This window comes from Xyrauchen texanus, chromosome 17, assembly GCF_025860055.1.
Source record: "Xyrauchen texanus isolate HMW12.3.18 chromosome 17, RBS_HiC_50CHRs, whole genome shotgun sequence".
Taxonomy (NCBI): Eukaryota; Metazoa; Chordata; class Actinopteri; order Cypriniformes; family Catostomidae; genus Xyrauchen; species Xyrauchen texanus.
Window position 1 is genome coordinate 22,177,384 of NC_068292.1, and position 24,730 is coordinate 22,202,113.

The 24,730-nt window shown below is 37.8% G+C and overlaps 1 protein-coding gene across 1 annotated transcript; it reads right to left on the reverse strand.

Moving 5' to 3' along the window:
- Positions 1 to 68: 68 nt before the first annotated feature.
- LOC127657922 (valine--tRNA ligase-like) lies at positions 69 to 24,094 on the reverse strand. The gene is made up of 31 exons (XM_052146915.1): positions 23,991 to 24,094; positions 19,585 to 19,923; positions 19,004 to 19,147; positions 18,636 to 18,843; positions 17,649 to 17,764; positions 17,436 to 17,511; positions 17,229 to 17,329; positions 17,000 to 17,127; positions 15,611 to 15,775; positions 14,997 to 15,078; positions 14,000 to 14,119; positions 13,457 to 13,565; positions 13,267 to 13,355; positions 12,302 to 12,392; positions 11,929 to 12,053; positions 11,643 to 11,746; positions 11,337 to 11,495; positions 11,157 to 11,247; positions 10,961 to 11,066; positions 10,611 to 10,681; positions 9,954 to 10,079; positions 9,690 to 9,794; positions 8,892 to 8,960; positions 8,724 to 8,802; positions 8,424 to 8,551; positions 8,098 to 8,253; positions 6,566 to 6,784; positions 4,441 to 4,552; positions 3,814 to 3,992; positions 3,300 to 3,449; positions 69 to 1,535 (listed from the first exon to the last, which is right to left on the reverse strand). Exons 1-31 carry the CDS (start codon positions 24,063 to 24,065, stop codon positions 1,467 to 1,469), a joined length of 3,891 nt encoding a protein of 1,296 aa, XP_052002875.1. The 5' UTR covers positions 24,066 to 24,094; the 3' UTR covers positions 69 to 1,466.
- Between the last annotated feature and the right edge of the window lie 636 nt (positions 24,095 to 24,730).

Sequence of the window (24,730 nt, forward strand, 5' to 3'; positions counted from 1 at the left end):
TGTCTAGCAATTATGCATTTCAGATCACATTATTCACTTAAATTAAATTTCATTGAAGTTTTTAGAGAGTTCCAGCTCAACTTAAAAGGATAGTTGAAAAATGAAAATTCTCTCATGATTTACTCACCCTCATGCCATCCCAGATGTGTATGACTTTTTCTTTTGTGGAATAAAAAAGATTTTTAGAAGAATATTTCAGCTTTGTAAGTCCACACAATACAAGTGAATGGGTGTCAAAATTTTGAAGCTCCAAAATGTCGTCATATTTATTTGAATAGCGATTTTTCACAACACACAGTTTCAAAGCAGCTTTTCAGTAAAACATGCATTAACAAAATAAAAAATGGCACCGTAATATCTATAATGTCTTCGTCATCATTGTGTAGTTTGATCAAATATGATTGTAAAATGTGTATAAAAATAAGTAATTAAATAATAATTGTATTAATAACCCCAGTGAGCAAGCTGAAGGTGACTGTGGCAAGGAAAACAAAACTCCAGAAGATGTTATTTAATGGAGAAAAATAGCCTTGGGGGAAACCAAACTTACTGTGGGAGCCAGTTCCCCTCTGGCTAACATCATGAACATAATGCCAATATTAGTTATTTATATGCTTTGCTTAGTCATAGTTTTACATTTGTAAATTAAGTAAGTGTTAAGGTCCAGTGTTTTAAAATGAAAAGAAAATATTTTTTTATTAACTAAGATTAATGACAAATGTCTACAAAGTCCATCCTGGATTAACTGCAGAAGTTTAAAAATACGCATTGTCCTTCAAAAATGCACATAAACAAAGCATAAAAGTAATCCATAAGACTCCAGTTATATCCATATCTTCTGAAGCGATATGATAGGTGTAGGTGAGAAACAGTTCCATATTTAAGTCTATTTATATCTACACTAAGTTATTTTTGTTTTGTTTTTGGTGATTCACATTCTTCGTGCATATCACCACCTACTGGGCAGGGAGGGAACTTTGTGGTAAAAACAGACAGATCTCTTTCTCAGGTTATCAGAACAGATATTGATCTGTTTCTAATTCACACCCATCATATCACTTCTGAAGATTTGGATTTAACCACTGGAGTCTTATGGATTACTTTTATACTGCCTATACCCTGTATGTGCTTTTTGGTGCTTAACATTTTTATGGACCTACAGAGCAAAAATATTCTTCTAAAAATCTTTGTCTGTTCTGAAGAATAAATAAAGTCTTACATGAGGGTGAGTAAATGATTAGAGAATTTTCATTTTTGGGGAACTATTCCTTAAACTGTCAATACTTTCATCATTATCAATGCATTTTCATATACACAAATGAGACAAGTCACAACGGCGTTAAGATTCCCCACATTGTCATTTGGTAGGCAGGACTGACATACATTAAACATATAAAGGATAAAAAATTATCAGAATGTAAAAGTTTGTCATTTAAAGGAAAGAAGACATGTTGAAAGGTGAGTTGTTACATCATCTTTCTGAAGTTCTCGGTGGCTTCCTTCACTTTCCGCAGTTCTGTCTCATTTTGCCTCAGCTGGAAAGACAAAGAAATAAATAAAACATAATATATAGAGTATCTCACAAAAGTGAGTAAATTTTTGTAAATATTTGATTATATCTTTTCATGTGACAACACTGAAGAAATGACACTTTTCTACAATGTAAAGTAGTGAGTGTACAGCTTGTTTAACAGTGTAAATTTGCTGTCTCCTCAAAATAACTGAACACACAACCATTAATGTCTAAACCGCAGGCAACAAAAATGAGTACACCCCCTAAGTGAAAATGTCCAAATTGGGCCCAATTAGCCATTTTCCCTCCCCGACTCGTTAGTGTTACAAGGTCTCAGGTGTGAATGGGGAGCAGGTGTGTTAAATTTGGTGTCATCGCTCTCACACTCCCTCATACTGGTCACTGGAAGTTCAACATGGCACCTCATGGCAAAGAACTCCCTGAGGATCTCAAAAAAATTATTGTAGCTCTACATAAAGATGGCCTAGGCTATAAGAAGATTTCCAAAACCCTGACACTGAGCTGCAGCAAGGTGGCCAAGACCATACAGTGGTTTAACAGGACAGGTTCCACTCAGAACAGGCCTCGCCATGGTCGACCAAAGAAGTTGAGTGCACGTGCTCAGCGTCATATCCAGAGGTTGTCTTTGGGAAAAAGATGTATGAGTGCTGCCAGCATTGCTGCAGAGGCTGAAGGGGTGGGGGGTCAGCCTGTCAGTGCTCAGACCATACGCAGCACACTGCATCAAATTGGTCTGCATGGCTGTCGTCCCAGAAGAAAGCCTCTTCTAAAGATGATGCACAAGAAAGCCGACAAACAGTTTGCTGCAGACAAGCAGTCTAAGGACATGGATTACTAGAACCATGTCCTGTGGTCTGATGAGACCAAGATAAACTTATTTGGTTCAGATGGTGTCAAGCATGTGTGGCGGAAACCAGGTGAGGAGTACAAAGACAAGTGTGTCTTGCCTACAGTCAAGCATGGTGGTGGGAGTGTCATGGTCTGGGGCTGCCGGCACTGGGGAGCTACAGTTTATTGAGGGAACCATGAATGCCAACATATACTGTGACATAGTGAAGCAGAGCATGATCCCCTCCCTTCGGAGACTGTGCCGCAGGGCAGTATTCCAGCATGATAACGACCCCAAACACACCTCCAAGATGACCACTGCCTTGCTAAAGAAGCTGAGGGTGAAGGTGATGACTGGCCAAGCATGTCTCCAGACCTAAACCCTATTGAGCATCTGTGGGGCATCCTCAAACAGAAGGTGGAGGAGCACAAGGTCTCTAACATCCACCAGCTCCGTGATGTCATCAGGGAGGAGTGGAAGAGGACTCCAGTGGCAACCTGTGAAGCTATGGTGAACTTCATGCCCAAGAGGGTTAAAGCAGTGCTGGAAAATAATGGTTTCCACACAAAATATTGACAATTAGGGCCCAATTTGGACATTTTCACTTAGGGGTGTACTCACTTTTGTTGCCAGCGGTTCAGACATTAATGGCTGTGTGTTGAGTTAATTTGAAGGGACAGCAAATGTACACTGTTATACAAGCTGTACACTCACTATACATTGTAGCAAAGTGTCATTTCTTCAGTGTTGTCACATGAAAAGATATAATCGAATATTTACAAAAATGTGAGGGGTGTACTCACTTTTGTGTGATACTGTATATATATATTTATCTGCCTCAGAAAGACAATTCTGCAGCACATTTCTGGTAAATAACACAGATAAAGACAGGAACCACAGACAATTTTAGAACCATATTCTCTCCATCCTACTAACCTTCTCAGCATGTGCCTCCTGCACTTTAACAGGAACTTTCTCCTTGTAGTCGTTCTTGGTCATCTTCTCTTTCAGTTTCTCCATCTGTTTCTCCAGCTCTCCTTTTTTCACCATTAGTTTGGTGACCTCCTTTTCTAAGTCAATCAAACCCTGATCCAGGGAAACAGAATAATGGATTTAGAAACCGGCATGTTTACACACATAGAAGGCTAAATAAACTCATTATATGTGAAGGGGGAATACATTTCCTGACACAAAGCCAAACCAAACGATTGGCTTTGAACAGAAGATTATGTTGAAAGCATAATGTTATTTTTGGAGAAGCATATTTAAATTTACTTTATCTCCTCATTTGCTGCTGATTAAATTAATGTTATTTATGTATTTGGCAGCTGTGGTGGGGATTATAACAGCCAGAATTTAAAACTAACTTCTTCAGATGTATTAACAGGAGTCAGTCACTATTCACACTGTTACAATGCTTGTCATACTGAAAAGTTCAGTAAGTTGTCACCTTCAGCATGAGGTGAACGGTGCATTTGTCTGAGGCAATGGCCACCGCACAGCCCTGTGGGATAGCACTGCTGCCCTCTGTGACTGGGTGAATGGCCTGAGAGTAAGACAGTGTCTGGATCTGCAGACTGTATTTCTGGATAAGAGCAACAGTATCGGAGTCTATGCACTGCAGATAACCTAAGAAAGAGATAAAAGAAAAGAGATGTTTAATGTAAGAGTTACATTTGTGTTAGTAATATTACTAATACAATAAGAGTGTTTAATCATTAACAATAACACAAAACCACAATTTTTGAGGTACTATAAACGTACGTGTTTAGAACATGATAGTTCATCCAGAAATGAAAATGTTCATCATATACATACCCTCATGATGTTCCAAACCCAAAAGATTTACAGGCTCAGTCACCATTCACTTTCATTGAATGGAATAAAGATACAATGAAAGTGAATGGTGACTGAGGTGGTGACAATATGCCAATAATCTCCTTTTGTGTTCCATAGAAGAAAGTCAGTCATAGTAAAATTAAGACAGTTTCCATTTTTTGGGTGAACTCATTCTTTAAGACAGTGCATGTTTGTTATGATCAGTGGGTTGTGTGCAGTGTACTGTATGATGTCTTACAGTCAGCACGAGTCTTGGTCAGGTTGTAATCGGCCCTGAGAGAACGAATGGTTCTGACCACAGACATCACAAACTCCATCTGACGGTCGATCTCCTCACTGTGCCAACAGAACTGCAACCAAACAAAACACTATTAATACTGGAAACCACAAGATAATGCATTCATATCTAATTTAAATGGCCATGTCATTAATGGGTAGCTCAGTGAGTAAAGACACTGACTACCACCCATAAAGTTACGAGTTTGAATCCAGGGCATGCTGAGAGACTCCAGCCAGGTTTCCTAAGCAACCAAATTGTCCTGGTTGCTAGGGAGGGTACAGTCACATGGGGTAACCTCCTTGTGGTCACTATAATGTGGTTCTCGCTCATGATAAGATGCACGGATTGACAGTCTCCGATGTGGAGGCAACTGAGATTCATCCTCTGCCACCCGGATTGAGATGAGTCACTGCACCACCACGAGGATTTAGAGTATAATTCCCAATGTCTCAATCCAGGTGGTGTTGGATGAATCTCAGTTGCCTTTCCAAATTGGGGAGAAAAAGGAGAGACAAAAAAATCTGTCTTTGTAGGACATGGCAAGATTATAAATAACAGAGAGCTAGAGATGCCACAAACATCACTTTGTTCTCTGAAACATTTTTTGATTCTGGTGGTTTTTGCCCATTAGAGAAGGTCATTCTTATTCAATTGCAACTGGATTCGAGTCTTAATGATCAAGAAGATTCTAAATGTTAAAGATACTAAAAATAAAAAAAACTACATCCTACACCCTACATATTTTTGGTTGCCAGCCCTTAAAGCCCCGGCACACTCACAGCAAAGCGCAACTTTGTTTTTTGCTCAAACCCAAAAAGAAGTTTGAATCAGCTGAGCAACGACATACTGATTTCTGAACATTCAGACACCAGCCACACCACATTTAGAGGGACATTTAAATATGAGGATGCTCAAGATTACATAAAACCTTAACTAATGTGACATTAAAATGTGTTAATGACTCATTCTGTGTGTAAAATCCACACATGATCAGTAAAATCTGTTTAACCACTCAATTATGATTTAAAGTAATATATATGCAGTAGATAATGTGTAATTTGTAATATTTATCTTTGTATTCATGGCTATGCGCTGCCATAAAATGTGCCGATTACACTGATATTGTAATGAATGATTACACTGATACTACTGCAAATATTGGTGTATAATGGCACACACACCTTCTCACAGCAAAATTCTTCGGGCGAAGATTGCATGGGCGGATGTTGAACGTGTGTGAAACCAGCAAAAACATATTTGTCAAACAGCCTTTTTTGATGCTGCACTTTTTACTCACTGAGACTAAAATGATACCCTTGTGAATATTCAATGTGGGCAGTGCTTCATAAACAGCTACACAGAATATTCACAATGGAAAAGGGAAGCACTGCCCACACAGAGGTCACAGCCAAAACAAACAACTTCCTATTGGTCAACGTGCGATTTCGCCTGTCAAAGTTCATCAAACTTGAACCCAAATTTCACGATCCCATGGATTGCGATTGAGATGACTATTTCGCCAGTGGAATTTCGCTGTGCAAAGTATGTGACTGTGCCTTAAAAGAGTGTTAATGGGTAGAATACAGAAATAATAATGATGATCAACATAGCTTACTTTGGGCAGACTTGTGACTGGTTTTCGGCTGCAGATGGCACATGAGTGATTACTTTTGTAGACCAAATAAACAAAACAAAATTGCTTGACATGTTTTGAAAATTGTAAACAATACACTAATAAGCCTATATGATGATACATTCATGTTGTCTGATCTTAACTGACTGAACGGTGGAATCAGTTGTCAGCCTCAAAGTAGGTGGAGCTCCAGGTCACCCCTAATAATGACATGACCAATGGCAGTAAGAAGGTGTTTAGCAGCCGGTAAGAAGTTTTCCTGAAAGTTCGCCCTGGCGAGCTGTTACGAACCACTGAAATGAACTCAAAAACACCTTTTTGTCCAGATTTTGTTCTAAAAGACGTCACATAGGTTTGTTCTTTGATTTCACAGGAAGTGTGCAGGAGCCTTTTTGTACCATTAGCATAGACCACTCTAATCCATGACCTATGACCTTTGGCATTCCTTACCTCTGAAGTGTCTGGATAGGGTGTGACACAGATGCTGGGGGGACTGTCCTGAGGCTGTCTCCTTGGCAACCGCTGGAAAAGCTCCTCTGTAACGAAAGGCATGAAGGGAGACAGGAGGCGGAGTCCCACCTCCAGACAGGTGTAGAGAGTTTGTCTGCAGATGTCTGCCTGCTTCTGTCCCTCTGGGTCTGTCTTACTTAACACCGGCTTCACACTCTCCTACACAATCAAAGAGAAAAATAGTCTCAAAATTTACCTAAAACTGCCCTCAAAAACTTTAAATAGCTTATTAATAAAACTGTGCAGAGATTAAGAGGAAAAACAAAGGCTAACGACAATATATCTAAGATAGGTATACAAATTAAAAGTAATTTCTGAGCATATAGCAGCACTAAACTGAATGCTCGCCAGCCTTCAACTGGTTATCCAAAAATATTTTCCCGCCCCAAAACCCACACCATTGGTTAAGCCAATGTTTTAAATTCGGGCTGGTCAGAATGTTAAAAAAAAAAACAGATCAATGTTTTGATATTGTAACAGAGCCTTATTTTTTGGGAACTCAATCTATGAAGGGCTTACTTATGGCTGTGTCTGCATATTAAAGGGATAGTTAACCCAAAAATGAAAATTCTCTCATTATTTACTCACCCTCATTATATCCCAGTAGGTCCTTAAAATGCAAGTGAATGGAGATTTCCCTTTTGAAGCTCCAAAAATCACAGACAGTCAGCATAAACGTCATCCATATGACTCAAGTGGTTAAAGTAATGTCTTCTAAAGTGATACGATCAATTTTGGTGCGAAGAAAATATCAATATTTAAGTACTTTTTAACTATAATCCAACGTGTGGGTAAGCTTCACAAGAGGGTGGAGTCCAAGCGTCTCTCATATGATGTATTCGCATTGCCATGATACCGAAGTAATCTCACGTTCTCGACTCGGTTGAGACATCCAGGATAATCACAAAAACGCACCATTGTGAGTAAAGAAACAGATCTAACCCAAAACCAACCAAGCTACTGTACAGCTTTCCCCCTCCTCACTTGTAAACAGCACTCCTTTTCCGGATGTGACTCTCGTGAGTTCTCATGTGTTTCAAATGCCAATGCGATTACGTCACATGCGTGTATCGCTCCTGACTGGAAGCATGATTTAGAGTTAAAAAAATGAACTTAAACTTTTTCACACAAAAAGTGATTATGTCACTTTAGAAGACATTCATTTAACAGCTGGTGTCGTATGGATGACGTTTATGCTGACTGAAATCTCCACTTGCATTTTAAGGACCTACTGAGCTAAGATATTTGTCTGTTTTTCTTCAAATGTGTTCTTGTGAAGAAAGAAAGTCATACACACCTGGGATATCATGAGGGTGAGTAAATAATTGGAGAATTAAAATTTTTGGGTGAACTGTCCCTTTAAGAATGGGATAGGAGAAAGTATTTAAAACTTTAGAAAAATGACACTTCTCACTTTTAATTAAGGAGAGAGGCCAAAAGCAAGTCTGTGTATGGAGTGCTATGTCCATTACCAGATAGACATCACAAAGCTCGTAGAGCCAGAAACTGTAGATGGTAGTAGTGATTGCTGGGAAATCATATGCCTGGAATCCAATATCACACTGAGTTACAGCAGCACTGAGCCGGGACAGAATCCAGCGATCAGACACACTTTCACTGCCACACAGCTGAAAGAGATGAAGAAAAGTAAAAGGAGGGACGATTCTACACAAAACACAATATGTAGCATAGATTCTCAAACTGAAGTATGGGGTAGACACATACACAATCAAACCATACATTCATTTTCTAGTGTTTTTTTTTCTAATATCCATCTACGTATGCATGTCTTTCTCACCTGAGCTTTCTCCCAGGGCACAAAGCCCTCTCCCAGAGTCCTCATTGCAAACCTCACTGCATTCCACAGCTTGTTACAGAAATGCCTGTATCCTAAAATCCTGTTCACATCCATATTAATGTCTCGGCCTGAAATATAAAACAGAAAACAAACGATATGATCACACTTTAGGCAGATTTTAAGGGAGCTGCTAGACTAGTATTCATTTTACAAGTAAAGTAGATTTCTTAGTAAACGTATGATTCACTTATTTAATGATATTTTCTAAATTGATATAGTAAACACAAAGCAGATTGGTACCTTGACTGGTGTAAGCACACAGTGCAAACCTAAGAGCATCAGTGCCACATTCTGGAATTCCATTAGGATAGTCAGATTTCTACAAACAGGCACATACACTTAAGGCATTAGGCAACTTCAGGTGTCTACATTTATCCTGTATATTAATTCATAAAAGATGGGTTATACCTGTCCCTGTTTGGCCTTTTCAATCTCCACAGGGTCAAGATTACTGTCAGTTAGCTGAACATGAAGACCCTACACACACAATCCATAAATTAATTAAAGGAATATTCCATGTTCAATACAAGTTAAGCTCATTTGACAGCATTTGTGGCATAATGTTGATTACCACAAAAAATGGTTTTGACTCTATAATTGTTTTCTATAAAAGAAGCAAAAATTAAGTTTACAGTGAGGCACTTACAATGGAAATGAAGGCGTCAATTTTTGGAGATTTTAAAAGGCAGAAATGTGAAAATTATAATTGTATAAAAGTCCTTAATTCATTATTTGAAAGCACTTTATTCATTAATTCGTCTGTTAAAACTTGCACATTATTTGAGCTGTAAAGTGGTTTATATCTTCATTTTAGGGTATTAGGGTTTATGGGGTTACATTGTCATGGCAACAAAGTATGTCAAAAAGTTGATACAACATTACATAGAAAAGGTTAAAAAGTTATTTAATCACACTGAAATCAGGATAACATGCATTTACATCTTGTGGCTGTACTTAAGAGTATTTTATAGTTTATGGATTGGCCCCATTCACTTCTGTTGTAAGTGGGTCACTGTATCCCAGATTCTTGCTTTTTTTTATTTTTAAGAAATGTAGGGACAAGTCAAGATTAAATTTGTAATGATCAACATTATGCCACAAATGCTGTTGATTAAGCTTTACTTGCATGAACACAAATGAACTCGCAAATCATACAGAAAACAAATACATGAAATAGCTCAATACTCCAGTCGATTGTGCGGTTACCTCCAGTGAGATGCCAGTAATGACATCCAGGGGGTCGATAACGTTACCGAGAGATTTACTCATTTTCCTGCCATGGGTGTCTCGCACCACTGCATGCAGGTACACCTAAGAGAACACACCTGGTTTCAAATGATGTATATAAACAATACAAAGTTACATCTGCTTTCAAAGCAGAATGACTGAAACATCATGGAATATGTAGTAATTCAGTACAGAAGAAAGGAAGTTTAATGGTTTAACTCCCATAAATTATGCACACCGTACCTCTTTGAAAGGGAGTTTTCCAGTGAGTTTGAGACCCATCATGACCATACGAGCCACCCAAAAGAACAAGATATCATGCCCCGTCTCTAGCAGCGTGCCTGGGTAGAACACCCGCAGGTCCTCTGACTAACATAAAACACACAATATATGACAAAATTACACTCTAGGACATTATGACAATATGACAACACCATGCAACTTTTAATTTGTATATATTTGTCATAAGATCAATTCTCACTGTGGAGGTTGGTCAATACCTTATATTACATATATTATCAGCATATATTACCCAACATCTCATTGCCTTACATGCCTTGTGCAGAATGAGTGTGTGTGTGTGTGTGTGTGTGTGTGTGTGTGTGTGTGTGTGTGTGTGTGTGTGTGTGTGTGTGTGTGTGTGTGTGTGTGTGTGTGTGTGCAGAAAGTTTTCTGTGAGGGTTAGGTTTAGGGGTAGGGTTAGGTTTAGGGGTTAGAATATAAAGTTTGTACAGTATAAAAACCATTATGTCTATGGAAAGTCCCCATAAAACATGGAAACACAACATGTGTGTGTGTGTGTGTGTGTGTGTGTGTGTGTGTGTGTGTGTGTGTGTGTGTGTGTGTGTGTGTGTGTGTGCGTGTGTGTGTGTCTGTGTGTGTTTTATTAATATACCTGACCTCGTTGGGCCAACCAAAGATGGAGAAGGGGAAGATTCCTGAGGAGAACCATGTGTCCAACACATCCTCATCTAAAACACACAAACAGACAGATCAACAAATGTATGTTCTTTATTGATCCCAAAAGATAAATATAAACATAAATAAAACTACAGAAGGACAGTGATTTGGTTAACTCATATATGGTACCAAGATAAGATGACCCACCTACTAAAATAGCAAGAGTTAAAAGAATGGAAAGGCTCATACCCCTACACCGACAAAACAACAACATATTTTGACAGTTTTGCTTTCGTTTGAAGGAGAGGTGTGTATATGAATGCTTACAATAGTTTTATCATTTTTCCTACCCTGCCGAAGAGAGATTTTGTCTACAGTCACATTGAAGCGTTTGGCTGCTTTTTCTCTTGCTGCTTCCTCTGACCTGCCGCTGACCCAAAAATGTCCATCCACATCCTAAATAAACACAGCAACATCTTCATTTTGACCAGTTTTTGCATCTAGAGCACTTTTATGGCTTGCTGGCAACAGTGTGTCTCTGCTCACCTCGCCTGGTTTGACCGAAGGATCGCTCACAGTTACAAAGTACGCTGGTATCCTGTGACCCCACCACAACTGTCGCGAGATACACCAGTCCCTGAAACCACAAAAAGACAGTGTTACCACATACACAAAAGAGACAGAATCTCCAGCAGTGAAAAGCTGGGCAGAGTATATAGGGATTACCTGATGTTGTCCATCCAGTTGAACCAGGTTTTGAGGTGGTGGTCAGGGATGATCTTGAGTTCTCCATTTCGGACAACGTCTGCCGCCTGCTTCCCCATTTCTCTGCAGTCCACATACCACTGGGGCTTCAGCAGAGGCTCCACTATGTCCTTAGAACGGCTGAGAAACACATCCATACTCATCATATCCTTTGTGCAATATAGAAGTTGTAATGGGAGTAAACATTGATTCCAGGATCAGATGGTAGCTCTATAGGATGTGTTTGAGTTCTGATATGAGGGTACTGAGTGGGAGTGTGTGTCAAACCTGCAGACAGGCACAACCATAGGATTGTCTTTGATCTCCTTAAACTGGCCTCTATCTTTGAGAGCCTGCAGCACAGCTTTCCTCGCCTCAAAACGCTTCATGGCCTAAAATACAATATTTTGTTTTGATCATAAAACAATCAATCGGTCAACCGGACTGCAATCAGATGGTTCACGTTTCAGCAAAGTGTGAAAAAATGTTCAACTTCACAAAAGACTCAAGAGTTAACAACATATTGATCTGTGATGGGTTTATCAAAGATATCTGAGAGAGTGTATGTATGTACCAGGAATGGAGAAGGAACGTTGACAAGGACACCGTTCTCATCCAGGATGTTTATGAAGGGCAGTTTGTGTCTCTCTCCCACCTCGTAATCATTATGATCATGAGCAGGTGTAATCTTTACTGCACCTGTACAACAACATTGTAATTCAACACTCAGAGGCGTGCAGTCAATTAACAGGGAAAGAAGTAAGCAGGACCGGGTCGTTTGGGCAAACTGTGCGAACCGCGCCTCAACCCATGTCTTGCTAAAAGCACACAGCTGGAGATCACTGAAGCGAAAAACTCTTTGTGATTCAAAACCTGGAAGATATCTGAGTCTTTCATTTACAGTATATGACACATGAGAATTAATTAGCCTGTTGTCTGACTATTACCTGTTCCAAAGTTCATATCCACAAAGTCATCAAACACGATGGGCATCTTTCTGTCACAGAATGGGTGAATGACCATCTTGCCCTTGAGGTGCTGGACAGGAGAAGAAATGGAGATTATTCCACATAATTTAAAGGAATAAAACACCCAAAAATGAAAGTTCTCTACTTTACTCACCCTCAGACCATCCCAAATGTTTATGACTTTCTTTTTTTCAGCACAATTTAAGATTTTTAGAAGAATATCCCAGCTCTGTAGGTCAATACAGTGCATGTGAATCGTGACCAGAAATTTGAATCTATAAAAAGCACATAAAAAGAGCTTAAAAGTAATGCATATAACTCCAGTGGTTAAATCCAATCTTCCGAAGCAATATGATAGGTGTGGGTGAGAAACAGATCAATATTTAGGTCCTGTGTTACAATAAATCTCCACCTTTGACCAACCCCGACCAGTATGTGACAATATGCACAAAGAATGTGATTCACCAAAAAACTAAAGAAGAATGTGAAGGTGGAGATTTACAGTAAAAAAGGACTTAAATATTTATCTGTTTCTCACCCCCACCTATCATATCGCTTCTGAAGGTATGGATTTAACCACTGAAGTCTTCAGGAATACTTTTAAGCTGACTTTGGTCACCATTCACTTGCATTGTATGGACCTACAGAGCTGAAATATTATTCTAAAAATCTCTGTTTGTGTTCTGCAAAAGAAATAAAGTCATCCACATCTGGTATGGCATGAGGGAGAGAAAATTATGACAGATTTTCATTTTCGGGTGAAAAATCCCTTTAACTGCACATTAAGTAAATTAAATGTTACTGCAGCTTAACTGAGAGAGCATGGCGCTAGAAACACCAGGGAAATGGGTTTGATTCCAGGGAACAAATATACTGCAAAATATATATCTTGAATGCACTGCAAGTTTAGTTGGTAAACAATACTGTGCACACTTTTGTATTACCTGATACCTGGTGTCATTAGGATGGACAGCCACAGCTGTGTCTCCAAGCATGGTCTCAATACGTGTGGTGGCCACTACAACCTCCTCATCTGAGAGAGAAAATAATTTTATTGTAAAAACATAAATTTTTAAATGTACTGAAGAATGTATATCTCTTCTGTTCAATTAACCCAATTCCTCCAGCTCTCACCTGATCCGTCAATCTTATATGAGAAGGACACCAGCACTCCAAACTCAATCTTCTCCTCGTAACCCGGTACAGGTAGAAGAGTTCGACCTGTCAGCTCTTTTTTATCCACCTGGAACATAAAACAGTTTACTGAGTTCATCGGGTCACCCCATAATACAGATCAAATTTCACAACCATACAACCTTGAAGAAGACTGTTATTGAGGATCACCCACCAACAAACATGAAACCCTTTAAATTGTCAGATTAAGTTTGCAACCACCAAAATGCTACAAAAACTGAACTGGAAATACAATAGGATAAAGTACATTTTATTTGAAACTAAATGCACAATTTCTGCAATGTTGTGTAAGGTTGCTAGCTAAATCAATCAAGAAATATGATTTTTGCTTCATATAGACAATAGAGTAACACAATATGTAATATATGACCTTAGAGTAACTATGTGACTGCCTTTAACTCTGACATAAGACAATTTTGTATGGGCTTAAACCGTTCATGTTACAGCTATACTACAAAGCATGAACACAGAACTTTTATTAACCTCTATGTCAGAGATGGCAGAGTTGAGCGTGCAGGACCAGTTCACCAGTCTCTTGCTCCTGTAAATCACACCCTCCTCATGCATGCGTATAAATGCCTCCTGGACCGCAAATGACAGTTTCTGCAGGCAGACAGTATTACACATAATTAAAGACACAACTCATTATTTAGCAATGGTGCTGTCAAGTAGTTTAGTAATGTGAAAATTGTTTATAATATCTATGGTTGCATTTAAACTGTCACACAAAATCTGATTCTGTACTCGAATCCGATTTAGATTGAATATTGTTTCACATGTGTAGCCTAACCGGAAAAATAAATGCAAGAGATCAGATTTTTTCACATCCAAACTGAGCCAGTATTTCCAGAAGAAAATAGCGATAAAAGAAAAAGCATGTTTTAGTTTATACATAACCACGTGTACAGAAATCATCTAAACAGATGCACACTGTATGGTGCATGTAAACTTCTTTTTGGTGTAAAGGTTTAACCAGCATAATCACCTTAATTGGTGATGTTGATATAAATGTGGTAAAAGTTACGTGACAGACAGGCTTTAAGTAAATTCATCACTTGGTAGCGCTAAGGTAAGATTAATGAATATTTGCATGGGAATTCTTACATCTGAATTGTGGAGGAAGTTGTCTTTGTTTTCTAGTGATGTTTATCAATATTTCCAAGATCAACTGTAAGTAAAAGGCAAGTTTGTTGCCGTTCATACAGTAGATCTAACATCGCTAAATGGTGCTGAGGGTTAGCCTAGTCCGTCTTGGCAGGTAATTCATGTAAAAGCTGTCGTTTATGTCTTGAATGTAAACAGCTGGGTCAAAAACAAATGGATATGGTCAAAAGATCGGATCTGTGGATTAAGCATTGCAGTGTAAATGCATCCTAGAACTTCTGGTTGTCATTTAATACTTGAGTGGTTTATTAATTGTCTATATACTGAAGTGCATCAGCTCCATGACGTCTGTTTGGATTTTGTGCAATGTACTCACAGTATCCATGGTAAAACAAGCTCTGTCCCAGTCTAGAGAGGAGCCCAGCTTCCTCAGCTGATGGTAGATGCGATCTCCCTTTCTGTTCAACACCGAAGGGGAGAGAAATGTATTCTTTTCGTTTGAACTACACTAAGATGCTTACATTAAAAAATCATCGTATGAGATGGCTACATAAACAGCTACCTAGAAGACATATTAAATAAAAATAACATTCCATTCAAAGGGTTCCAACAATTTTTAGCAATGAATTTCCACCTAACTTTTCTTTTCTTTTCTGACCAATTTGTTAATGAATCATTCAGCCTGACTTTGAACTGATTCATTGAAAAAAACAGATTCATAAGTACGATTCACTGACAAAATCAAATATCTCTATGGCTTGTGAACTATAATTATTCTATTAAGCACAGTTTATTTAACTTATCCAATTTATTTTCTTGACTTTTTCAGGCCCGGAAACCCCATTTTAAAATTCCTGTATATTTCCAGGTTTCCCATTACTGTGGATACCTTGCATTCAAACATTTCCTGGGGAAAACACCACATGATTCAATATGAATGATCTATTTCCATTCTAGAGAATTCTCCTAATCCTCTTCTCTCACACTCACTCGTTCTTCCACTTCCAGACCTCCTGGATGAAGTTCTCTCTCCCAAAATCATGTCTGGTCATCTTTCTCTCTCTCATCAGTTTCTTCTCGACCACCACCTGAGTGGCAATACCAGCATGATCACAGCCGGGATTCCACAGCGTGGTCTCTCCTTTCATCCTATGCCTGCATCATCACACAGAAGCAAACTGATTCCACATGTCTAATGATGCATTACTTCCAATGTATGAGGTCAGGATACATTCAAAATTAAAAATGCATTGTAAATTATAAAAGATGTGTTAAGTTAAAGGAATAGTTCATCCAAAATGAAAATGATCATCATTTTCTAACTCATGCCATCCCAGATGTGTATGACTTTATCTAATTTAATATCTTTATTAAACCACTGGAGTTTCATTGGTTACTTTTATGCTACATTTATGTGCTTTTTGGACCTTCAAAGTTCTGCCCGCCATTCACTTGCATTGCAGAGCTGAGATAAGCTGTGAGCCAGGTACCTACAGAGCTGATATAATCTTCTAAAAAATGTTGTTTGTGTTCAGCAGATTATATCAGCTCTGTAGGTACCTGGCTCACAGCTTATCTCAGCTCTGCAATGCAAGTGAATGGCGGGCAGAACTTTGAAGGTCCAAAATGAAACCAATGAAACTCCAGTGGTTTAATACATGTCTTCAGAAACAGAAAAATAGGTGTGGGTGAGACACAGATCAATATTTAAGTATTTTTTTATATATATATAAAATACGATAAGGTGGCGATATGCATGAAGAATGCGAATCACCAAAACACAAGAGGACTCTGAAAGTGAATGATTTACAGTAAAAAAAGGACTTAGATATTGATCTGTTTCTAAACCACACCTATCATATATCTTCTGAAGATCTTTTCTCCTGCATTTATGTGCTTTTTGGAGCTTAATGAGTTACAAAAATTTTTATTTTGTTACTCATTAACTTCCATTGAATGAACAATTGTACATTGTCTGTGTTCTACAGAATAAATAAAGTCATACATGAGGGTGAGTAAATTATTAGAGAATTGTTATTTTTGGGTGAACTATTGCTTTAAGCTGTCAATTCAGCTGTCGACATATTCTTCTAAAAATCTTAATTTATGTTCAGGAGAAGAAGGAAAGTAGTACACATCTGGGATGCATGAGGGTGAGTAAATGATGAGAGAATTAAAATTTTTGGGTGAACTGTCCCTTTAATAAATCAGCCACAAATTAGCGGGTCTTTACCATTTTTGTATATGTGTTTGTCTAATTTAGTCTAATTCAATTTAATATAGCTAATCAAGCATAACAAGTATTACTTCAATAAACCGGCTTATAAATAACATCTATAATTATTATATTAATTATTTATAATGATTATGTCTGGATACCATCTTGTCAGGCAGTCCTGAATAGCATTGGTTAAGGCATGGCCAAGGTGCAGGGATCCAGTCACATTTGGTGGAGGGATACACATCATGAACATGCCATGCTGGTTTGGCTCACTTACACTCTTCCTCTAGTTAATCAGTGCAGAGAAATCACACAATTACCACTGAACAAAAAGTGTTTTTTTGTTTTGAGTGAAACAGGAAACTTCAAAAGATTGTCATGTCATACCCCATATTCAGGCTTAAAGAATCCCTGTTTCTCCCACCAGGGGTACCAGGCTGCTTCCACATACTGAGGACTATATGAGTCAGGCAGAGGACTCAGGATATCTGAAACAGATGAAGAGAAGAGACACATAAAGAGAGTGTGAAATGATTATACATGCATCACAGAGCAGAAGGACCCAATACAAAAATAGAAAAACCAAAAGCACACCTTTCTTCTCTCCAGGTGCAGTGGGGATGTCGTAAGTGATCACACCCAGTTCCTTCTTCTCGGGTTTGGCTTTTTTCTTTTTGGAGGGAGTGGAAATGTATAGATATGTAGTATAGAAAAACAGCACAGCAAATCAGCAAAACAGCACATCAGCTGTCTGTCTATCAATCATTCTGTCTCAGCATCAGTAAAACACTGAGATCATCACTCTACCTCAGTCTGAGGCTGCATTTTCTTTTTCTCCTCCATCTCTTTCTTCTGTTGAAACTTCTCCATCTTTTCACGCTTCTTGGCCTCTTTCTTCAGCTGAGCCTCTGTCTTGGGTGGATCTGAATGGAACAAGCACAGAACAAACAAACACAAAACATTCAGAGACAATTACCCTGGTTACAACTGGTATTAAGATGCGTCTTGAGTGATCCGATCACAAGTGGTCAGGCAAGACACATCGCTGTTTACACCTGGTCATCTCATGTGACCTCATCTGTTCAGATTTCGAGGGGAGGGTTTCTGATTTAATGATGACGTTCATGAATCACTGTTACTGTATGATATTAAAGCACAACAAAATCACTAAATTGAAAGAAAGCTAGAAAAAACTGTGCGCTGCTTCTTCCAGATGGATCTGAAATGTAATCATAGCACAAACAAAACATTAAGTGCAGAATAATAGTTTGTTTTAGTGGAGTGCCTGTATTAAAGGCGTTTCAGATGTGTGTGCTTGTTATCCGTGTCCCTGCATATTGATATCAGACACACTGAAGAAGATCCATGAAGTTCTCGTGCTTCTGTATTTATTCGCTCTTTCAAAATGGACAGTTGTTTACTTTTAAAGTTGCTCATAGCAGGCAAAGTTTAAACTCTTGTTTAGCTCAGCAGCTGATTGACAGGTGAGGGGTGGCGCTTTCCTGCTGTCCAGGACACATTCAGGACGGATAAGCGTTTACACCTCAAATGCGATGTGGTCACATGCATGATCACCTGAAATTCATCTTAATAGCAGGTGTAAACAGGGTCAATGATGATGCAATGCATTCATACTGTAATAGATAGACAGCATTGGTGGGTGTATAGAAGGAACCCGAAGAAGCTTAAGTTTTTAATTTCTACGCCACTAGCGTCACAAAGCTGAATTGCAAAAATAATGTCTGTTTTCAAACAGGTTTCCTGAACACTTCTTTCAAATACAAATTTCCTAACCATTTTCAGGTGCACTGTTGAGTGGTGCGGTGCTGAAAGCAGCAGTTGCCGTGGCGTTGGTGGCAGTGCTGGGTTTGGGTATAACTGGTACCATTTTCTCACACAAAGAGATTTTACCCCATACCTTCAGGAACTGTGGCTGGTTAGCACACATATTAAACCACCTGGTCACATTCACAAATGACTTTCTGTCTGCAGGCTCCAATACCTAAGAGAGAACCAAACATGCTATAATTAGGACTCATACTGAAAGATGCCAATCCTTCTCTCCAACAACTGGCTTACAGAAAACAATATGAAAATGTGCATTTGATAATACAACACTGCACGACTAAAAAGTTAAGAAGTGGTCACAGATTTGCACTCACATATCTGAATGGCAGCACTGCTGCCGTAGCAACCGCCATATCTGCCAAAGTCACGCCCTCCCCAACCAGGAATGTCTGTGACTGTAGATTCTCATCTAGAGCTTTCAGAACACGCAGCAGCTCTGCTCTGGAACTCTGCTGAAGCTGTAATTTAAGGTTGATTATTGTAAGCTCATAAATGGACAAAACAATTTAGTGCATCATTTACAAACCATCATATCATTTTAAGAGACCTGATCTACTATGGAGTGGGATGACTAGTGCACGAGAGACTACTTTCATGGTGTTTTTATGATGTTTGCCAGTAAATCACACCCACTATCATTTTATGGAAAACAGCGACTCATACATTCTGCAAAATATCTCCATTTGTGTACCACAGAATAAAAGAAAGTCACATGCAATTGGAATGACATGATGGTATGTAAATAATGCCAGAAGTTTCATTTTGGAGTGGTAAAGTAACCCTTTAAATTAAGGCTAGACATATACATTTGTGTTTATGAGGATCAACAAATAGAGGACCAGGAGAAAAACAGATCATCCAGTGAAAATGATCACATTTGGGTACACAGGCTCACCTTTTTGTCAATTCCCATTACACCCAGCAGAGGGAATACCACAGCACAGGCCACAGGCGTCAGCTCATTCTCAGCATAGCTCAGCCACTGCCACACCTGACTCTCCTGCTTCTTATCGCTGCCTGTCCGTTTAGCCGCTGCTGCCAGGTACCAGCTCACAGCACTTGCACCAGTGAGCACCGTGCCACCTGCCAAGACAAGTGCAGGACGAGAGCCAGCAACCTCAGCCGGAGGACCCTCTTGCACTATTCGTGGAGGAGATCCACAGTACTCAGCGGCGATCATCGGCAACAAACTCCTGAAGTCATCAGGGTGGGGAGAGATGTAGAGAGTGTCCATCTGACAGAAAGAGATTCAAAATATATGATAGGAGTTTTCAGGATTGGCCCCCAAGTATTAAGCCAGGTCTGCAGTTGCTGTCTCGATCCGGATCTTCTTGAGGATGATACATACACCTAAGTATGCATCAGAGATTTCTCAGCACAGCATTATATATCTTTGTAAGAACAGGAAAAGCAGTACACTATCCAATGAAATCAAACATTACCTTATTTGAAAAAGACATACATACAGATTCTGCATTCATTATGTAAATTAAACTAACTGTTAAAGAACTGAGGGGTGATGTTCAACTTTTGACCTGAGACACTCAATAGGAGTGAAATAGGGAACACTTTCCATGTGATTTTCAATACTGACACACACACACATACATTATGAAAAACTGAGTACTAGCTGTGAAACGTCAGCTTGCTTAAATATATATCAACTAAAACTAAAAGGTCAACTTGCTGGTGCACATGCTGTAGTTTACTCAATGTCATCTACAAAACTCTTTTTCCAATGCACATATCCTATTTGTTTTTTTTTTGTTTGTTTGTTTGTTTTTTCAGATGATGGCAGAGTTTCTCCAGTGAAGAAGACAAAGGTGTCAAAACTTGTTCCACCCAAATGTATGACATGTTATATTATTAACACATAACCACTGGCAACCTATTAGATGTCTTTTCAGTTTTAGCTTGTATTTATAGATAAATCATTGTCCAATGTTTATCCACCAGACAAGGGCCTGTAGAATATAATAATATGTTTTTAAGCATCAGTAAATTATATCATAATCTATCTCTCTTCTCTCTCTCAGTCTTTTCACAGACAACAGAGAAATTTCATGCTGTCATGAATTAAAATGTAAGTGGATTTTATTTCTTCACATTTAATTACCTGTAAATCTATCTTGAATACAGTCTATTATGATCTATATGGTTATTATTTTTGCAGCAGAGGCATCACTGCCGGTGTCCCCAGTAAAAAACTCCAAGAGGTGGTTGAGAACCATCAAGACATCCTTGCAATGCAAAGGCGAATACTGGCTGCTTTAGCTGTGACAGTGACAGAGGAAGGGGGCACATCCTAGAAAATGGACCATGCCAGACTGTGGAGGAACTACAAAATCTTGAAACAGAACTGGACAATACAGATAAAAGGACCAAGATGGTAATACATATGCAAGAAGCTCAAATGTACAGTTACAGGGCCTAATTTCCCAAAAGCATCGTAAGATAAGCGCAGCTTCCACGCGTCTCTTTATTTTGCAATACGTGAATGTTGTTATATTCAATTAATGCTTGTCGTTAAACGGACCATACACAGGGTCTCCGTAGTCTTCACTGATCCTGGAAGCTTTAATCTCGACCTACAGAGCCAATTTTGAAAATGAAATATGAAAATGCTCGTCTGATGAACGAAGCCGTGATTGTGTAAAAGAAATGCACAAAACGATTCTAAAACAAAATGCAATTATGTGGTGAATTAAGTTGTACATTTAAGAAAATATTTTTTAATATTTCCAGCGAGGAAAACTACAAAAGTTACGCAACAAATACAGGCTAATGACGTTACAATGACGACATCACGGTCACATTTCAGCACTTCATGTTTGTGGACAGCGTCTCTCTGAAGTAGCGCTTAAAGCGCATTTAGTGATCCACAAAACCGCTTTCGTAAATCCGTCCGAATGCGGAATCTTTTCTGTTTTTTTATGTTTGCCGACTTAATTAAATTTAAAAATAATAAAAGTTAATCAAATTAATTATTATTATTATTATTTATTTTATTTTTGTTTACAGATGAACTACCTTCGATCACTTAGGAGAACAAACAAGTGTAGCCGTGCGAAAAATGTTGCGCAAGGTTGCATCAAATTATGTTTTGAGTGGCTACAGTTTGAAGGGGAAAAAACAAACAACCCCTCCAAGACTTAAAATTTTGGCACATAATTATAGGTACGTTTTGTCCCAACTAGCTTTCAGTCATTTTGGTGTTATTAAAAAGCAACAGTTTTGTATTTTGCACTGTGGAATGGAACCTTTATTGTTCTGGTTCCAAAATACAGTAACTTAAATAATACCATATTCAAATCTAACTCTTAATTTTCACATGAAATAAATACTACATTACTTTTATTTTATCAGAGATTATTTAATGATGTTTCTAGAAGCAGCACAAAATAATTTTAAGGCACTAAAGGCAACTGATGTTGAAGACCTCATTTCGCTGGTCCTGAAATTTGCCCCACACAGGCATTTAAAATGGTAACCATGATGTCAACTCTGTTTTGAGATTATCAGTACTATGTCAATGGATATCATGCAAATCCTGTGAGAGGGGCCACAACAGATTTAATAAAGATTTGTCACTTCACAGCTACATCTATGAGATGTTAAGGAGTTGCTGGTATACCTATCGCATTGTCATTTGTAGAATGATCTTTTTACTTAATATGTGATGTTTCATTTATATATTTTAAAAATAATCCTTTAACTCAATACGTATTAGAACTACCTGACAAAGTTTTGATTTCCATTAACCATCAAAACATTTCTAAAACAAAATAGATTCAGCTGAGAAGTAAAATTATTTTCCATTGGCATTTATATTTTTCCACTTTATTTATGACAAAATACAGTTAAAGCAAGTCATAATGTGTTGTGTTTGTGCTACTCAATTTATTTAAGTATGTTTGTATATGTCTACTGAAAACAACACTAAAAGAAAGATATAGATTAAGAATAGTATTTTTGCAGTGCATTTAACGCCTATATAAATAATGCATCTGTCCACAAGACACTGGCGATACTGCTATAATAATAATCCTTAACTGCACTGACAACACAGGGAATGTTTTTAGTCCAATTTCTATATGACTCATGTCTTTTTTTATTTCTTTGTATTACATTTGCAGATGATGGTGAAGAGAAGATGGTGGAAGAATGGTTTATTATGTTGTTTTATTTAATAATATTTAATATATGATAATATATTACCTATTTAAAACATTTTAAATAATTAATTATTTGAATCTTTTTAAGTTTTATATGATTTATGGTAAACAATCAATTTTTGAATAAATGTGAAAAACAACACGTTCATGGGTCATTTCTTAAATGATATGGGTAGTTTATACATATATTATATCTTGTTTTGATAATATTTATGATATGATCTATGTTTTTCTTTTCAAATAATTCAGTTATTTTATTCTCGTTATGTACAATGTATGGTTCATATGATTGATATGTTTTATAAACAATGTTGAAAACATGGTTTGTTGACTGATTATTGCACAGTCATATTGCAACAGAGGTTAGGAGAATGTTCTGGGAACGTTTCCCTACCCTTCTAAGAATGTTCTATTTACATAAAGAAAACTTACCTGGCTAACCAAAAGGGAACGTTAGAATATATTTTCTGGGAACCAGGAGCTAACGTTCCCAGAACGTTCTGGGAACCAAAAATTGTTAGCTGGTTAGATAGTACTTTAAAATTGAAATCAATGGCGAGGAAGAAAAAGCATTTGCTGAAAGTAAAATATTCACTGCAGTTCTCAATATAAAAGATATTGAATGCAACATGAAAGTAAAAGTATCATTCTAGCAGATGAACCAGTTGAGCCACTATTCACCATATCATGTAACAAAACACAACTCAAAATGACTGAGATCTGATTATAGAAATCCAAAAACACAGTATAGTATAATTATGTAAAAAAAATGAAAAGAATGATATATATATATATATATATAATCATTAATGTCTCGCTTTGAATTACTTTTTCTATACTGAATTCTATCTCAGTCCTGATCCCTTAACTACTTCGACTATACAAACTCTTAAACAGTAACCTTTGGTATTTTTCCATAATCAGGAATTATGACAATTTAATACTTAGTGACTTGAACCTTCTAAAGATAGTGCTGCTAACTGACAAAACATATTCTCTGTTCACTTCAGCAGAGCTATTTGCCGGCAAAAGTGAAGAAACAACATATACGACATGAGTACTTTTAATATTCCTGATCCGCATAGCGGTATGAGAGAAGTCTCATTAAAGATCATTCATAGCTCACCTGTAGGAAGCAAAGGAAACGTCTGTCTTGCAGGGAATCCAGTGAAACCAGGGAATCCAGTGATTTAAAGGACATGGGTTACCGTACAGCTATTCAAACTGTCGTAAATTCATCCGTCTGACGCAATAAATGTGAAACAGACCGAAGTCTGTGAGTTATCGGTCTTAAAGACTTGTGATGCAAGTCCATGGAAATTAGGACGTGCATGACGCTTTATGGCTGTGAACACATTGTAATCGCGTAAACGGCCATCATTTTATACATTTTAATATTTCCTAAGAGAAGATTTATTTAAAGTGAATCTCTGTAGGCCTATAGCTGAATTTAGACATAATTATGAAACACAAAAAAATACATATTCATTAAACAACAACAGTGTAAAAGACAATATACAAAATCATTGTTTTGGCCAACAAATATTGTAATAGTAAATTTTACATAATTTTAACATCTAAAATACATGTGAAAATTTGCACCAACCATACATTTATGAAAAATACCCTTATGGTTCAACTTCTTGGTTAAAATCTACCATCATTATACACAGTAGGTGTTTGAAAAAATCATGCCACGGTCAAAATCGAGATGAATGTTTTCCCCCACTCTGATGGCTGATGGGAACTAAAGCTCCTGACCTGTATCAGCATGATTTTATGCACTGTACTGCTGCCATACGATTGGCTGATAAGATCATTGAATGAATAAGTGTACAAGTGTTCCTAATAAAATGCTCAGTGAGT

Excerpts from the sequence above, each read along its gene's own strand:
- LOC127657922 (XM_052146915.1), bottom strand. The coding sequence starts at position 24,065 with ATGTCCTTTAAATCACTGGATTCCCTGGTTTCACTGGATTCCCTGCAA. Across the intron at positions 14,120-14,996 it reads CTTGTTTTACCATGGATACT|AAACTGTCATTTGCGGTCCA; the intron begins GTGAGTACATTG and ends GTCTGCCTGCAG. Across the intron at positions 8,254-8,423 it reads TGCCCTGGGAGAAAGCTCAG|CTGTGTGGCAGTGAAAGTGT; the intron begins GTGAGAAAGACA and ends CATCTCTTTCAG.